General features: G+C 34.4%; 1 protein-coding gene and 2 long non-coding RNA genes across 3 annotated transcripts; 1 reads left to right on the top strand and 2 right to left on the bottom strand.

Annotated features, from left to right (window-relative positions):
• Positions 1-1969: 1969 nt before the first annotated feature.
• On the bottom strand, positions 1970-12760 carry LOC127877671 (nocturnin-like). The gene is made up of 3 exons (XM_052423765.1): positions 12743-12760; positions 4711-4854; positions 1970-3761 (listed from the first exon to the last, which is right to left on the bottom strand). The coding sequence occupies exons 2-3, from the start codon at positions 4832-4834 to the stop codon at positions 2956-2958; spliced, it is 930 nt and encodes a 309-aa protein (XP_052279725.1). The 5' UTR covers positions 4835-4854; positions 12743-12760; the 3' UTR covers positions 1970-2955.
• Positions 6849-10309, top strand: LOC127877672 (uncharacterized). The gene is made up of 3 exons (XR_008048521.1): positions 6849-7032; positions 7471-7578; positions 10247-10309. It is a non-coding gene; the product is annotated as an uncharacterized LOC127877672 (long non-coding RNA).
• Positions 12761-17681: 4921 nt separating the features above from the next.
• On the bottom strand, positions 17682-18218 carry LOC127877673 (uncharacterized). The gene is made up of 2 exons (XR_008048522.1): positions 18145-18218; positions 17682-17848 (listed from the first exon to the last, which is right to left on the bottom strand). It is a non-coding gene; the product is annotated as an uncharacterized LOC127877673 (long non-coding RNA).
• Positions 18219-18535: the final 317 nt, after the last annotated feature.

Raw genomic sequence — 18535 nt, forward strand, 5'->3', positions numbered from 1 at the left:
AATGGGGTGCGTCGCTTTGAACAGCCATATCTTCATCAATTTTGCAGTGATTTTCACGATCTCGGTCTTATTCAACGCAGAAATGAATGTCCTTTCTGGAAATGTATATGTCTTGCAATATTTTTACAAATGCTGGGTCAACTTTTAAGAAATAACACGATACACAACTCGCATGATCCAGTTGACAATGATCATGCAGTCTTTAAGACTGAAATCTTCACGGAGTAAAGGGCATCTTCCCTACAAAGTTCATGTACCTCGATACTATTATTCAACAAGAGCACCGCCTTGCAGGTCCAGACCGCTCATCTATTTTCTTTTTAAAGGTGAAGGGACTCTTATTGGGGGGAGGGGGGGGTGGGGGGGGGGGGGAGATTATTGGCAATAAAAATAAATATTTGTGTTTTTTAACTGTTTCAAAAAAAAAATTGGGGGGGTGGGGTGGGGTGGGGGGGTATAGTGTGAGGGTGTGGTGGTCATTTGTGAGATGATCTTAAAAAAAAAAAAAATAGGTGGGGGATTCGGGTCAAGGTAAAATTCAACTTGCCAGGTACAGTAACCTCATGATAGCATGAAAGAATTTGAAGTTTGAAAGCAATAGCCTTGATACTTAAGAAGTAAAGTGGATCGAAACACAAAATTTAACCATATATTCAAAGTTACTAATTCAAAAAAGGGCCATAATACCGTAAAAATGACAACCAGAGTTATGCAACTTGTCCTTTTACTGTACCCTTATGATAGTTTGTGAGTGTTCCAAGTATGTAAGCAATATCTATGATACTTTAGGGGTAAAGTGGACCAAAACACAAAACTTAACCAAAATTTCAATTTTCTAAGAATAAAGGGCCCATAATTCCGTCCAAATGCCAGTCAGAGTTACATTACTTTGCCTGCAGTCCCCTTATGATAGTTAATAAGTGTTGCAAGTATGAAAGCAATAGCTTTGATACTGTAGGAATAAAGTGGACCTAAACACAAAACTTAACCAAATTTTCAATTTTCTAAGTATAAAAAGGGCACATAATTCTGTCAAAATGCCAGTCAGAGTTACATTACTTTGCCTGCACAGTCCCCTTATGATAGTTAGTAAGTGTTGCAAGTATGAAAGCAATAGCTTTGATACTTAAGGAATAAAATGGACCTAAACACAAAACTTAACCAAAATTTTCAATTTTCTAAGTATAAAAAGGGCACATAATTCAGTCAAAATGCACGCCAGAGTTATCTAACTTTGCCTGCCCAGTCCCCTCATGATAGTCAGTAAGTGTACCAAGTTTGAATGCAATAGCATTGATACTTTCTGAGAAAAGTGGACCTAAACGCAAAACTTAACTGGACGCCGACGCCAAGGTGATGACAATAGCTCATAATTTTTTTTCAAAAAATAGATGAGCTAATAAAACGTATGAAAAAATATTATTACCATTCTTGTCGTTACATTATGCATCAAGACTAACAGTCCAGCGCTGTTTGAAACCTTTGTTTACATACATTTCAACTAACTGACATTTTAAACAAACGAGTGATTTCATTGGTCCAATGCGGAGGTGTGTCTTTACAACTGGAGATTTCATTCATAAAGACTGCATGATCATTGTCAACTGGGTCATGCGAGTTGTGTATCGTGTTATTTCTTAAAAGTTGACCCAGCATTTGTAAAAATATTGCAATATATATACATTTCCAGAAAGGAAATTCATTTCTGCGTTGAATAAGACCGAGATCGTGAAAATCGCTGCACAGTTGATGAAGATATGGCTGTTCAAAGCGATGCACCCCGTTTTGGGGTGATTTAGAGTTGCATACCTTGTTATATATATATATTTGATAGTGATTTTGTTTTTCAGAAAAGATAATTTTTCGTTATAATATGATTATTTTTGATTCAAAATGATGTTTTCACTAATTAATATCATAGCAACACGCTAACCACCTGTGGCCTACTTCTGAACTTTTTACTAAAGAAATGTTTTATCAACTTTATTCCACTATCAAATCTTATTTTGCAAGATGTGCACAAAAACAATGGTATACATTTAAATAATGTTGGAGTAGTCTGAATTCGTATTTAGAGATCTATTCAGAGCATTAATATTTTATCAGTATACTCCAGATTTTTACATAGAGAATAATAGGTTAGTGTTGATTATAGATCAGGTTTATCATGCGAGGCTTGGAAAACAAATAGCACGAGCCTTGGCGAGTGCTTTTTCTTTTCGTTTTCGTGCCGAGCATGATAAACCTGATCTATAATCAACACTAACCTATTATTCTATTTATAAAATTTTCCAAATTACATTAGAAGAAAATCTTGGATTTTGACAAATCAACACTAAACATTAACAAAGGGACACAGACATAACACTTAAATGTAAAAGAACACACTCACTGCAAGACTAAGAGACAGGGATATAAAAAACTACATGAAAATAAAGTTTATTTATGCTTATATTCCAAACTACCTGTACTGTTGTTTGTGTATTGTTGTACATTACTTAAATAACTAACTTGATTTAAAGCATGTATGTCTCCGATGGCGACGCAAATTTCAAATGATTTTAAATGAGGCCAAAACACTTAATTGCAATCTCAGGAATTCAACAATCATAAAGTTCAGTCGATTAACAATCATGTAATAGTGTAATAATAATACCTATAATGTCTCGTTAAAATACAATGTTTTGGAGAAAGTCCTTCTAAAAATAGACAAGGGCTTTTTGCTATCTGCATGGATAATATGTATACGAGTCAGATTATGTTAATGTGATTCCTACAATTTATCAAATATATGTTCTAAGTTATTTATAACTAAATAAAAAATATAGATGCTACTTCAGCCGTATTGATTTTAAAAAATCAGCTGTTCATTCTTACAACTTCATTATCAATACTAGACAATATTTGATTTCCACAAAAGAACCAAATGCCACATGTTTAGTGGTCTCATTCATTTCACTTAACAATAGCAAAGTCACAGACAAGTGAGATATGATCTGAGGGGTATCTTAAAGACGGTAGCCGATCCTTTCCGACCTCTTCCTCAGATGGAACATCCAGTAATGCCTTGACCTTGAACCCTGATGCCGTGTACCAAATGTAGTCAATGACATGACACTCCTCAGAGCCCGGCCGGATTTTCCAGGTCGTAAACTTGGGCTCCGTTTTCTTATCTGGGCTCAGGCTTGTGTAGGCGCTGGTCAGCCCACTGGACTTCATTAACTCACAGACTGGTTCTGTGGGCTCTGCGTTGAAATCACCACAAATTATGAGAGGGTAATCCTGGCAATTTTCTAGCGAATATTTACGAATGAACTCACCCTGTAGCTTTCGTTGCTCTCTGTAAGGTTTTTTGCTCTTCAAATGAGTAACACCTACATTGAACACGAAATCACTGTCAGCATTCAAGTTGAAAACAGCCATGATCATCACTTGGTTTGCAGTGTTCATACCTTCTTTTAACGGAAAGCTGTTTGAATTGCGTAGCGTGACCACTGATGGCTTGTAAAACAATGCACAACCATCCGGGCCCCAGTTTTCGGGCATTTCTAAACATGGGGAGTGTGGCTTAGGAAAGAAAAGTCCAACATACCCACAGGCAGCTAATGTCTCTGTCAGGTACTCAAACAGATCACATTCTTCCAGGCATACAATCGTAGCAGAATAACGCAGGATTTCTTCTACAATACGTAGCTTTCGTGTGTCATGTTTAAGAGCTGCTGGAGGGCATGCAATAAAATTGCCATCGCCACTGGTAAGTCCTGTAAAAATATAAAACATTTTAACAATGACATAAAAGTACTAGCATTCAAATCATTCCCTCAGGAAGGCTTTCTTTAATCATATGTGTGTTTTTCAAGGTCTATTAAGAAGTTAGACATTAGTATTCGTGATCAATGTCAGAACAATCTTTAAGTAAATGATAATAATCAAATGTGACATCAATGCCTGAAATATTTTGGAATGATTACCTTATTTAATATAATATAATTTACTGTACTAAAATGTTCAAGCAGAGCTGCAGCTGTTCATCTTGCTGATGTTGATATTTCTGTTGGTTATGTTAAAAATACCGTAGTACTGTGGGGTCAATTCATGTAATTTCTAACAGTCTGGTAACTTCGGACAAATATGCATGTAGAGATACAATACGACATGCATTCAAGGTAACTGTAAAGAATATCACAAAAGAACCGTCTTTCTGTAAACTGCATGTCTAAATATCTGTTCCAAGAATCCCTACCCTGTCTGCATTTACCCGAATTTGGGAGACATTCGTTTTTGAAATTGTATTACTTTCCAAAAAAGTGAGCTAAATAACACCAATAGTCAAATCCAATTTTCAGATCATCATGATTACATAGGGATATACTACAGAGCTAGCTTCAGCTTTTGGATGGTGAAGTTTCCTTACAAAAACTGTCTGAAATTATCCTCCATCCACCATAATGATTATGTTATAGCAAACCATATATCTTCTATGTCATAATCATTTCATCTGGTAATTTATTGTCATATATCTTCTAATATGTCATAATCATTTCATTTGGTAATTTATTGTCAATTTGAATTATATCAAGTTAAAACACTTTCTCATAATGAAAATGTTATTAATTAATTAATAATAATATATTATTTTGAAATAACTTTTTCATGCACTGTTTTACAACTTTTAGTATTTTTTATAATAAAGAATAGTTTAAAAAATACCCTGTGCAAGCATGTTGAACTGCATGACTCGAATAACAGGACCATCACAAGAAAATTGTTGGAAATTTCGTGAAATAAGAGGAGGCAGCCCTAGCTTCTTGATTTTCTCTGTTATCATCTCCATGCTGACCTGGTAGTTTCTCTCTAAAAGTAATAATAAACATGAGTATATTCGGTATTAATTTTTACACAGTAATATTTTGTTCTGTAATATTCTGCTTCATACATTGTTGAAAACTACAATTTGGTAGCTAATTATCGGAATAAAATAAAGTGCAGGAGGTTTTCATCAAACAACACTTTCGTCATATTCTTGTGTATAAGAAGGGAATGTAGGTTTTGTCACACTTACATGTTACTCTTGATAACAAGAGCGCCGCATAACGGGTTCCACGCTCAACAACGGGTGCAGTTTTGAATTAATGAAAGCTTGTCAGATTTTATTTTTTTTAGAGGTCACAGTGACCTTGACCTTTGACCTAGTGACCCAAATATTGGTGTGGCATGTAGAACTAATCAAGGTTCAGCTACCTATGAAGTTTCAAAGTTGTAGGTTGAAGCACTTTGATTTTAGAGCCAATGCTCAAAACCTTAACAAAATGTTAAGGTTTTAGCAAGATGCAGATGGCGGACGATGAGCTGAGCTGGCTATGACAATACCTCGGGTTTTCTCCGAAAACAGCCGAGCTAAAAATATGTTACAATATAAACACAAAATAGACAAGAGAAAATATACATTGACGACAAATTTGATAAAATGCAGCAAATACAAATTAGCGCCTCGAGCCAATGATGAAGATATTTTTTACATTTTAACCTACAATAACAGAATAATTCATCTTTTTATTAGGATAGGAGTTAGTGTTCATGTGTCGTACAAATAGATATTGTTGCAGGAAATTAGAATGATCCATTAAACTAAATTTAGATTCACATCGTACATGCATGATTTACATACTGGCAAATTTGACTGTACAGACATTTTCCGTTTCAGAATTAATTGCTTATTTCGCATTTTTCGACACATGTTCGTCTGAACTTCTATTTTAATTTATATTGAACAAGGGCTGTTTGTAAAACATGCATGCCCCCCATATGGGCTGTCAGTTGTTGTGCCAGCCATTGTGTGAATACGTTTTTTTGTCACCGTGACCTTGACCTTGTGACCTGAAAATCAATAGGGGTCATCTGCCAGTGATGATCACCAATGTACCTATGAAGTTTCATGATCCTAGGCGTAAGCATTCTTGAGTTATCATCCGGAAACCATTTTACTATTTCAAGAAACTGTGACCTTGACATTTGACCTAGTGACCTGAAAATCGAAAGGGGTCATCTGCCAGTCATGATCAATAAACCTATGAAGTTTCATGATCCTTTGCGAAAGCATTCTTGAGTTATCATCCGGAAACGATTTTACTATTTCGAGTCACTGTGACCTTGACCTTTGACCTAGTGACCTGAAAATCAATAGGGGTCATCTGCCAGTCATTATCAATGTACCTATGAAGTTTTATGATCCTAGGCGTAAGCATTCTTGAGTTAACATCCAGAATCCATTTTACTATTTCAAGTCACTGTGACCTTGACCTTTGACCTAGTGACCTGAAAATAAATAGGGGTCATCTGCCAGTCATGATCAATGTACCTATGAAGTTTCATGATCCTAGGCGTAAGCATTCTTGAGTTATCATCCGGAAAACATTTTTACTGTTTCTAGTCACTGTGACCTTGACCTTTGACCTAGTGACCTAAAAAAATCAATAGGGGTCATCTGCCAGTCATGATCAATGTACCTATGAAGTTTTATGATCCTAGGCATAAGCATTCTTGAGTTATCATCCGGAAACCATTTTACTATTTTGAGTCACTGAGACCTTGACCTTTAACCTAGTGACCTGAAAATCAATAGGGGTCATCTGCCAATCATGATCAATCTACCTATGAAGTTTCATAATCCTAGGCCTAAGCATTCTTGAGTTATCATCCGGAAACCATTTTACTATTTTCGAGTCACTGTGACCTTGACCTTTGACCTAGTGACCTGAAAATCTGTAGGGGTCATCTTGTTTTTGTGTAAACATCAAGGATAACAATCAAATATAACTGTTTTATTTATGAAACAAAATTTCACGATTTGTACCAAACTTTATTCGTACCAAATTTCATTTAATTATTGAAAATAACATTGATACAGATAGTCATACCTATTGATTGAAATTTTGTATACTTTATAGATTACACAGTCAATAATGAACTATGAGTGAAGACCTGTATGAGTATAATTCTGAAGGAACTGATGGCAGTGATGCAGTTATAGAGGTACAGACACTGGCAAGCAAGGGGAAAGCAAGGATTATTTGAGAAAATCGTTTTATAAATAGTTTAACAATTTGTATAAGTGCTATGTTTTAAAAGCAATACAATTTATGTAATATATATTTTTGGAAGGTATAATTATTTTATATTTTATAAGAGATATAAGATTATTAATTTAATTAAATGAGCAAATAAGATATTGATTTGATCATAACATTAATACATAAATATGGCATATTTTAGATGAAAGGAAATTATTTAACGCATTGACTTGTTTGTGTTTGACATGAAACAATAACTTGTTTGTATATTAAATAAAATATCATACACATTTTCATACTGTATAAAGTAACTATATACAATGTACAACTAATACCTATAAATAAATACATGTGTTTTAATACATTTATTACAATGTTATAATACTTTTTTAGAATAAAGATTTCAGATTCGGACGAAACTTTGCCGCCATCTGACAAAGAAACATAGCCACCTCTGGAGGAATGTGGTCAGGAAGTTGTATGATCCCAGTCACCATTAGAATATTTTGTAAGTCATGGTGAAGGTAAACATGTTAAAAAGTGTCAAGTGATTTTCAACAGGACTACAATTTTATGCCCCTGAAGGTCGGCATCTAGTAATTGCATTTCCGTCTGTATGACCATCTGTCCGTCATACTTTTTCAAATGTCTGTGCTTTGAGGTTATATTTTACTGTTTACATAGAATGTCAATGGAAGGAGTAGCAGATTGCAGATTGTAAGCCATCATCCAAGTTATAAGACTACATCAATGTTCACTTCATTTTCATCAACACACAGCAATAACATCAGTATTGTGGTCTCATTGGAGCAATTAAGCACTGAAATGGATACACATTTTTCACATTCACATGATATACCGGTAAATGCCTTCTTCATTCTTTCTAACTATCATCAACAACCGTTAAACTAACAGTTCAATTTGTTAACTAATGCAAAATAAGGTTATGGTTGTTTTTCAATGTCATTATTTGCAAATACATGTATATGGTAATCATATAGTATTGCTTATACCTATTTCATCTCTATCATTATCCCCATGTTTCGGAGAAAAAGTGGGGATATTGTGGTGATGTTCGTCTGTCCGTCCGTCCGTCCTGGCCACCTGCTCCTCCTACACAATTAGCACTAGAACCTTGAAACTTACATTCATGGTAGCTTTGAGCATATGTGCGACGTAGACAGTGACAGAATTTTGATCTGACCACTGGGTCAAAAGTTATGGGGGTTGGGGCGGAGCCGGGTCAGAGACTTTCACTCATTTTTTTTATGTTATTTTACATTAACTTCTTCATTTCTGCACCGATTTACTTCAAATTGATACTGAGCCTCTCTTATGACAATACGGTCAATCTCAACTATGCATGGCCCCATTACCAACCCTGGGGCGCCCCGGCCACGCCCACCCAAAATTGCCTTTTACTATAATTTCTTCATTTCTACACAGATTCACTTCAAATTGATACTGAACCTCTCTTATGACAATACGGTCAATCTCAGCTATGCATGGCCCCATTACCAACCCTAGGGCAACCCGCCCACAAAGGCCACACCCACATAGGCCACGCCCATCCAAAATTGTCTTTTACTATAATTTCATCATTTCTACACCGATTCACTTAAAATTGATACTGAACCTCTCTTATGACAATACGGTCAATCTTAGCTATGCATGGCCCCATTACCAACCCTGGGGCGCCCCGCCCACATAGGCCATGCCCACCTAAAATTGCCTTTTTCTATAATTTCTTCATTTCTACACCGATTCACTTCAAATTGATACTGAACCTCTCTTATGACAATTCAGTTAATCTCAACTATGCATGGCCCCATTACTAACCCTGGGGTGCCCCACCCACATCGGCCACGCCCACCAAAAATTGCCTTTTACTATAATTTCTTCATTTCTACACCGCTTCACTTCAAATTGATACTGAACCTCTTTTATGACAATACAGTCAATCTCAACTATCCATGGCCCCATAACCAACCCTAGGGCGCTCCGGCCACATAGGCCACACCCACCCAAAATTGTCTTTTTGAAAAGCATGGGGATATTGTGGTTATCTGCGCTGTCAGTCCATCTGTCCGGGCTACTATCTCCTCCTACACTATTAGCACTAGAACCTTGAAACTTACACACATGGAAGCTATGAGCATATGAGCGAACCCGCACTATTTGGAATTTTTGATCTGACCCCTGGGTCAAAAGTTATGGGGTTGGGGTGGGGCCGGGTTAGAGATTTTTACTCATTTTTTAAGGTTATTTTACTATAATTTCTTTATTTCTACACCGATTGTCTTCAAATTGATACTGAACCTCTCTAATAACAAAACGGTCAATATCAACTATGCATGGCCACATTACCAACCCTGTGGCACCCCGCCCACATAGGCCACGCCCACCCAGAATTGCCTTTTACTATAATTTCTTCATTTCTACACCGATTCACTTCAAATTGGTACTGAACCTCTCTTATGACAATATGGTCAATCTCAGCTATACATGGCCCCATTACCAACCCTGAGGCGCCCCGCCCACATAGGCCACGCCCACCCAAAATTGCCTTTTTCTATAACTTCTTCATTTTTACGCCGATTAACTTCAAATTGATACTGAACCTCTCTTATGACAATACAGTTAATCTAAACTATGCATGGCCCCACTTCCAACCCTGGAGCGCCCCGCCCACATAGGCCACGCCCACACAAAATTTCCTTTTACTATAATTTCCTTATATCTACACTGATTCACTTCAAATTGAAACTGAACCTCTCTTATTACAATACAGTCAATCTCGACTATGCATGGCTCCATTACCAACCCTGGGGCGCCCCGCCCACATAGGCCACGCCCGACCAAAATTGCTTTTTACTATAATTTCTTCATTTCTACACAGATTCACTTCTAATTGATACTGAACTTCTCTTATGACAATACGGTCAATCTCAGTTATGCATGGCCCCATTACCAACCCTGGGGCGCCCCTGGGTCAAACATGCAGCGAAGAGATACGCGTCTGCCTCTGCCGCGCCATTTCTAGTTGCATTTAAATTGTATTTAAATGAATCGAAACGTATTGAATGTTTATTTAATTTTCAATATTTGTCATCATAATTAATGCAGTAGTACTGTGGGATAAAGTAAAACCATGTATCATTTAATTTTTATTTCAGGATTATTATTTTTATATTCCATCCTATGGTAATCGGAGACTAAGAAAACAGTGTAGACAAATGAGGTATTATTGATATAATATTTAGTGTATATTATTTACATTTTGTATTTTCACAGTCGCAATTTTCAAATTATGTACACAATATTATTATTAAAAAAAATAAAATTATATGAGCCTCAATCTTGGAAAATGAGCTTTATGCATGTGCATGTGTCCTCCCAGATTAGCCTGTGGAGTCCGTAAAGGCTCATCAGGCATGACAATTTCTACCAAAACTGGATTTTTGTTAAGGGGAGTGATCCTTAAACGAAAAATACAATAAAAGCGGAAAGCGTCTTCCCTGATCAGCATGTGCTATTTATTGTACATATATAACCATTTGAAAAAATGGTTTGTCATAAAATGTCATATGAATGAACTTTCATGTCATGAAATAACATTGTGCAGGTATAATAAATTAAATACTCATAACACAATTATGCACTTAAAATTATTATATTATTACATCACATTTTCTTAACGAGGTATTTTTTTGCAAAAAAGACACAGTATTAGTATTTTTCATTATTATCATAAAAAAATGTGCATTTCAATTCATTACAGCGTGCAATCCAGGAGGGGGGAGTTCTAAATAACTTGTATACAGCCAACCGGGTTTCTTTGTCTGTGTGAAGTGTTTAATACAATGTATATGTAAAATATGTTAATGCAATCTTTAATTATGTCATTTAAACACATATACAGTACTTTTTAATGTGGGGTTAGATTTTCTTTAAAAAAACGTATATCCATTTATTACCTCCCCTGAATTTTGCAATTTGTATTCTATATTTAAACATTAACTCTTTTACATATCGGGTACAAAGTGTATATTTTCTGATTAGTATTCACTAACTATTTAAAAAAATGTATAATTTGCCATTGATTTTGGTGACATCAAAAATATGAGGTGGTTGCTACAGAGCGGCGAAACGTCCATAATTTATAAAATGCATCCGAAAACACATAAAACATATATTGTTCACCTGAAACAAAACAAGAGAAGATATAAAATAATAATACTAAAACAACAAAATATACCTTATTACTAGTCCAAATTTTTGATGCTCTCAAATATTAAGCTACTTTTTATATGGTTCCAAAGAATTTAGTTCACATAAAAAGTATCTCTAAATTCTTTGCGGGTCTTATAAATGACACTAACCTTATTACAAAAGCGAGAAAACAACCCAGTAAAGGAAACCACGGAGTGTAGATGAATCGAGTATTTGACCCTTACTGTAGTAAATTCAATCTTATGCAAAAACTATTCATCCGATTTTATTGGTTTATACGTTATCTTGTTGCTTATTAATTCCTCTTTCAAAAAAATATAACTTTTAGTATATTCCCGTTGTTATTAATGGATTTATAGCGAGTTAAACACAAGAAATACACATTTTATGTTTTACCACCGCGCATTTTAACGTGTTGTGGCTATCGATCTTTTACAATTAGCGTACAGCGAAGCGCCGAGATTATACATTTTGATGTACCACCCACTCACGTCTTTTGTTAAATTATAGTTTCATTTCTTGGCCGATTTTTACAAATTATATATCATAAGAAAGCTTACGTTACGTAGTAAACAGATATATAAATATATATTAAGTTTTTCTTCTGACTTCGACAGCCCGGCGAGTTATAACTTGAACTTTTGCAAATATCATACCGTTTTGGAGTTTTAGAATCTAGATTTACGGTTGACTTTGTTCGTACTTAATACCAATTTGTAGCGTTTATATTTGGAGTTCAGTTTTAAAAATTACATATTGCTCAGGAGAATAGAATTCTGTATACGATAGAAAAACAATTGTTTAAAAACGAAAGTAATTAAGGAATGAAGGCAGAAAAAAGTAGCGCGCGTTCCTAACGCACTGAACTGATGCTACGGTCTTGGCGATTATGCTTTCGTTTAGAAACCGGCCTTTGAATTTCCTTTGCCATATTATTATATTTTTATGGAATATATTTTAGTATTTTGTTCACGAAACATATCAATAAAGCTTATTATACATGAATCTTAATAAATTAACGATTTCAGCTCTTGTTTATAACACAGAAAGGGTGTTAAATTTATGATGAAACAGCGTATATAGCGGACCCTCTCGATATTATTCGGCTTTGCATGCATACTTGAAATAAAATGGGTGTCAAAAACATTTATCGTTTGCTGTTTATTATCAACGAGGTAATTATGTATAATTATTTGAAATGTTACTCTGGTGTCATAGTCCCATGTTTTTCCCTTAATCGAACAATAACCTTCGCAGTCTTTTGTCCCACCCCCGGAATTGCACGTAAATCTGCCTCTGATGCAGTATTAATTTGAACAACCATTTTTATTTATTTTATGAACTAAATGAAACAAGCACGGGTGTGTTGCAAGTCTATTTAAACTATACAGAGTTGTGTTATGTATTTATTGTACTCTTTAGTTTCAATCTGAAGTTACCAAAATAGTATAAACAATGTATTAAAACCAAGTTGTTGTTTGTTTGTTTTTTAATAACGATGTTAACAAAGTTCACTTAATTAATGGCAACAAAGGCCCACCATACTATACATACCAATCAAACTAATAAGACGTATGTGAGCAGCCAAGTTCCCAGCACCTCCCTCCTTCTTATCACTGCAGTAGAGCCCCTGGATGCAAACTGCAACACCTCTGTGCACCTCCGCAACCTGCGATTGCTAGAAGATTCCTTGCACAAACTGCGCCGCACCCCTGTGTACCACCGCAAACTGCGATAGTTCTAGTGCTTCTGAATAGATACGCATAAACACGTGACGTCACAGCAACAATCGTTATTTTCAAGAAAAAAACGTCTCAGACAAATTTATTATGCCAAACTGGCTCAAATTTGCCTAAAACTAGTTGTTACTGATGGATCTCCACCGACAAACGTACTCTTGACGACCCAAGCAGTGAAACCCACGGTTGCAAAAACACATGGTTTTCCAAACTGGCAAAAGTAGCATGAACCAACAAGGGAGGCAACTTGTGATGTCACAAATCGGCAGTAACCAAATAGTGGTTCTTTATTATCTCGCTTAACATGGGTCTAAATTACGTTTTAAAGCTCTTTTCTGATTGGATTAAACAGTCTGAAATCATCCAATCAAGAAAGTAGAGACATTTATCGTGCATAACATTCAATGCCATGCTCTATGCAGCTATTTAGAAAATAAAAATCGTAAACCAAAAAGTTCGGAATGTTTTTTTTCGCGGTTATAGACGGTGTTACTTGCTGAAATCAGTAAAATATTGCTTTGAAATCATTTATGTATTATTATTGAACAAGAAAGTGGTCGAAAATAAGTGGAAAACATAAGTATTGTGATTAAAACTTGTGTCTGCTACAATTTTACGAGTGGTTACGGAAATTACCGATCGTACAGATGTATTGACAAACAAAGGCCAAATGACCGAATAGCTTTCATATTTCAAGTTTATCAGCCTTGAAAGCAGCACTTTTTCAAATGAGAAGCAAAATCATACATTTATCAACCAGTAATAGTCAATAACACCAAAATCTTTGGGTACATCCATTTCGTTTTTCAGAAACCACGACATGTATTATTTTCGGAAACCGACGATCGGTCATTTCCGGAACATCTCGGTAAATTTCAGCAGACAAGTTTTCGTCAAAAATTCTTATGTTTAAATATTCTACCACTTTCTTGTTGTATACCAATACATAAATGATTTGAAAGTAATATAACATTGATTTTGGTCAGGAACACTTTATATAACTGCTAGAAAAGACATCTCAAATTTAGCACATAAACCATTGAAAAATCATACTTCAGTTTATCCTTCTTATGATTGTTTTATCAGTTACTTTAGCTTCAGCCACCCACTTATTTTTGAAATTATGACACACATATGTTTAAACTTGAGTTATTATATATTTTTAGTTATTTTTATTGAGAAACTTTTATCTTATAACACATTTTTGGTACAAAAATGTTAATTGTATATATATATTGTTTGAAAAAAATACATAGGTAAAGATTTACATAAACTTGCTACACATGTAAAATAAAATGCCAATAATTACAACAAAAATCACTTTTAAATATTATGTTTTTTTTATTAGTCTTAAACAAGTTTTATGTTTTCATTTCAAAATTATAAAACACAATACATTAAAATTATAAACTGCTCATTAATGAGCCTGCAGCAGGGATATAGACTATATCCCTGCTGCAGGCTCATTAATGAGCAGTTTATAATTTTCACAGTGTGTCACAATGTGTTCACTATATTATAGTATAATATAGTGAACACATTGTGACACACTGTGAATAATGAGACCAATTATTTGAAAGAATTCATCATAGCTTTTGTTTATAATAGTGTTCATACATGTATATGTGTGTGTGTGTGTGTGTAATCACATGAGCTTGAAATTCTATCACTACATAAAGTCTATGCATAAATTATTAAAAAAATACCCCACCCACCCCTCTTCTCTATATATAAAAAGACAAGCTGTCTTTTTATATATAGAGAAGAGGGGTGGGTGGGGTATTTTTTTTAAATAATTTATGCATAGACTTTATGTAGTGAAAGAATTTCAAGCTCCTGTGGTGTAATTCTGACAGTTAAGACAGTTTGTCTGACCACTGAAAGTTTATTTATTTTCATTACACATTTACAAATGGGAGAAAATATTGCAAACATTTTATTTCAAGGCATACTTTGCATGTCAACCAAGTTTAATGACGAACTATAGCATTAAACAACAGACCAAATCCGCAAAACATGCACCAAAAATGTTTGTCGAAGTTACGGTAATGTTTATACGGCCCCCGAGTTATGCATCCAGGTGGTACGGAATAGATACACTGACTGGCCTTTATATAATGGTGTTTATCTTTCTTAAATGAAGGTGGAAATGCATATTGATGACTGTAACGAGTAAAATATATATAATTCAAGAAAATAACACGAACCTTTTGGTAACCTCGGTCATTGAACAGATTAATGTTGTCCACCGACTTTTCAGACGTCCGAAAAAACGCGCCGGAAATTCAACCGATCTGAAGCCTCGTTTTGGAAATCCAAGCGCTGGCAGACCAAGAGTTCATACATTTTGTAAACATCCATTCAGTAGACAAAGAAATAATTACTTTACATGAAACAACAGACAAAATTAAGTTTCTAAACATACTCTCTCCGTACCAGCCATTCAATCTAGAAATATGTCGGAATCGGACAGGAGCCGGAATAGATAAACTGACTGTACGGCTAACAACACATCAAAATCAATATTATAGATATTAAAAATAGTTATCAAACACATCCAACGATTATTTCCAATATTATTTTAAATGATAATTGATTTTCTTACCTAAAACGATGGATTGACAATTTGCTTTTACAACGGCAATTCACGATTTTGACATTGTTAAATCACGCGTAACGAGACTGCCGAGATAACGTGAGATTAAGGGTTCGGGGGGGTTCTGCCAGTATTCGCTCTACAGTATACACACCTTACCTATCCGCTATATTGACTTTATAAATAAAATAAAAGCGATAAATTGCCGATTTGTAACTTATAAAAGCAATCTTTATTTTTATTATAACGTTCAACGAACATCTGCTCGATAATAGTTCAGTACCATTGTAATTAACGGCGCCGTAATTAACTACTGACAAAAATAACATGATCATACCTTACTGTACGGTTTGCAGAAACCTGTCAGAAATTAAAACAACTCCAGACTCGTATAATTTTTTAGTGCAAGTTAATTTAAACACACCCACTTATTAAAAATTAAACCTTTTTTATATTAGCTAATTTTTCTAAATTTTCAGAAATAAAAACCAATTGGTATTTGCACATTTCAGTAAACCTAAGACTACTTTATTGTTAAATATGTTTGATTTGTAAATTGTATAATAAATTAATAATCTATATATTTTTATTAGTTCTGTTGCAAGCCTAATTTAAGTTAAATATGTTTGATTTGTAAATTGTATAATAATCCATATATTTTTATTAGTTCTGTTTCAAGCCTAACTTGTGTTTTTAAAATACATAAAAATCATATTGTTGACAACTTTAATATTATTTAAGATCATTATTAAGCAAAAGTAAGTCCCCCAAATCATATCAAATCAAATAAATATTTATTTATTGTCGGTATGGTATACAAACATTATAACTTAAGCTATGAATAGCTTTTGACCGACAGCTTACCCCGGCCAGCTAAACCGGTAGAGTGCTGATCTCTGACTCGCTCATGGGTTGGTAAGTTTAAGCCTCAACTCGGGTTCATCTCTTAGAAATAATTACACCTTAGGCTACCCTGTCTGTAACCCAAATTGCAGTCGAAGGTCACCGACATACATGTATCAAATACAATGTATGTGCTTATGTTAACATTTCCTGGAGATTCAACCACTGAGCAGGATAACTAAGTTAACCCCATATTATTAATGAAACAAATTAAATATACTATTAGATGTATTAAACAGACAAACCAACTAGTACCTACTAGTACTTTCATAAGGAACATCATCCATTAACCATCTATACTCCCAGGTCTTTTGGCTCTGCTACATCAACAGGAATTAGCGTTGGGTTCATGTTTTCTGTGTTAATCATAGGGATTACAATTTATAATATTTCATCCCAACAACAAAATCTTTATAATGATAGTATTCATTTTACAGTCAGGTTTTACTTCTATTAGGTTAAAAACTAAATTGTGAATCAGTTTTTGAGATGAGCTTGTACCAAACACACACACACAAGCTCCTGTAAATTATATACACACTTTAATGAGCAAGTATTTGGACTGTCACAGTTATTGCTTGTTGGAATGTCTCAGACTAACCAGGATATACAAGCAGTCTTCACTTTAGCATTTTTGAACAACTAGCCTGAATCTTTATGCATTAATAGAACAGATTAAAATACCCACTAGCCCGACTATATGAATCAGGAAATTTTAATAGCCCAAATTTAATACATTTCACTAGCCCCTGGCTGTTGGGCTAGGGGTTAGCGTCAAGACTGTAAAAGCAATAACAATTCTTCAAACATTGATCCTTGTCTTGTTTTGAACAAATCTGCCATGACGGGTAGTTAATGGGGATAGCCCAACAAACAACCAGTTAAGGATGACTGTGATACTGATGAAAGTTTCACCAATATGTATATTTAGCCAATGGACATTTGACCAGAGACACTTTATTTAATTCGAAGTAAATGTTTTCTTAGCAGTGTTAATAGTCATGTCAACACATCACATGTTATGTTAAATGACTACATGACAACATTGGATGTGTAGCAACTTAAACCACCATCCATTTTATTATATTTCTGAATGTGTAGGATATTTTTTAATGTAAGGGTATGAAGTAGACACACATCTGAAGTATCTTTATTTTTTTTTTTTCAAAGAAGATAGTTATGTAACTGTGCTGATGTATAATATTAATTGCAAGAGTAAATAACATTCCAGGTGTAGAATTCTTGAGCTTCATGCAGAATGAGATACAGTATTCCAGTTTCTGACTTCTGTTGACACTGTGATGTTCCTGAAAAAAAAGGTTTCTAGAAGTTATAACAATAATCCATTCAATAACATTTAAAGACAGCATAGTTATCTGTTTTAAAATAATTGTTCTTTTCAAAGAAAAGTATTTTAACAAAGGTAATCAAACTTCTTATTTGCCCAAACTTAACAAATAATATATTTTTCCATACCCCACCCGCTTTTGGCATGTTTCGTTTTTACCTACTTTAAACACAATAAAATCAAAATAAAGCATAAACATGAACTACAATTAAATCAAAGATACTAAGCTAATAACAAATTACAAAAAAATCATACCATATAAGTTATATCTGCAAATTATTGGGAAATTATAATTGCATCAACACTGAACTCTATGCAGACGCACTGCACTTTATCGTATACCCCTTCTCATTTAGATTTTCATAAATATTTATGTAATTTTAAGTTGCCATTTGCTACATTATTCAATACTATTTGTATATGAAATAAATGAATTAGTGCTGCTAGAGCGTCTGTTCCTGCTTTATGATTAATTATTTGAAAAGAATGTACGGACTACAGACAATAAAGGACTTTTTCCCCCAGTTTTTGTATATCTGGAAGTATTCAATGTATGAACTTTGCCAAACATAGGAGCTAAAAAGCATTTAAATCTAAACAAATAATTCTTGCCTCAACAAGATACAAACTAGATCCCCCGTGTATT

This window comes from Dreissena polymorpha, chromosome 4 (genome assembly GCF_020536995.1).
Source record: "Dreissena polymorpha isolate Duluth1 chromosome 4, UMN_Dpol_1.0, whole genome shotgun sequence".
NCBI lineage: Eukaryota > Metazoa > Mollusca > Bivalvia > Myida > Dreissenidae > Dreissena > Dreissena polymorpha.

What these genes read in the sequence shown, in the direction of transcription:
- LOC127877671 (XM_052423765.1), bottom strand. Translation starts at nt 4,834, where the DNA reads ATGGAGATGATAACAGAGAAAATCAAGAAGCTAGGGCTGCCTCCTCTT. An exon ending in GTTCAACATGCTTGCACAGG is followed by an intron (nt 3,762 to 4,710) that starts GTATTTTTTAAA and finishes ATATTTTTACAG; the next exon opens with GACTTACCAGTGGCGATGGC.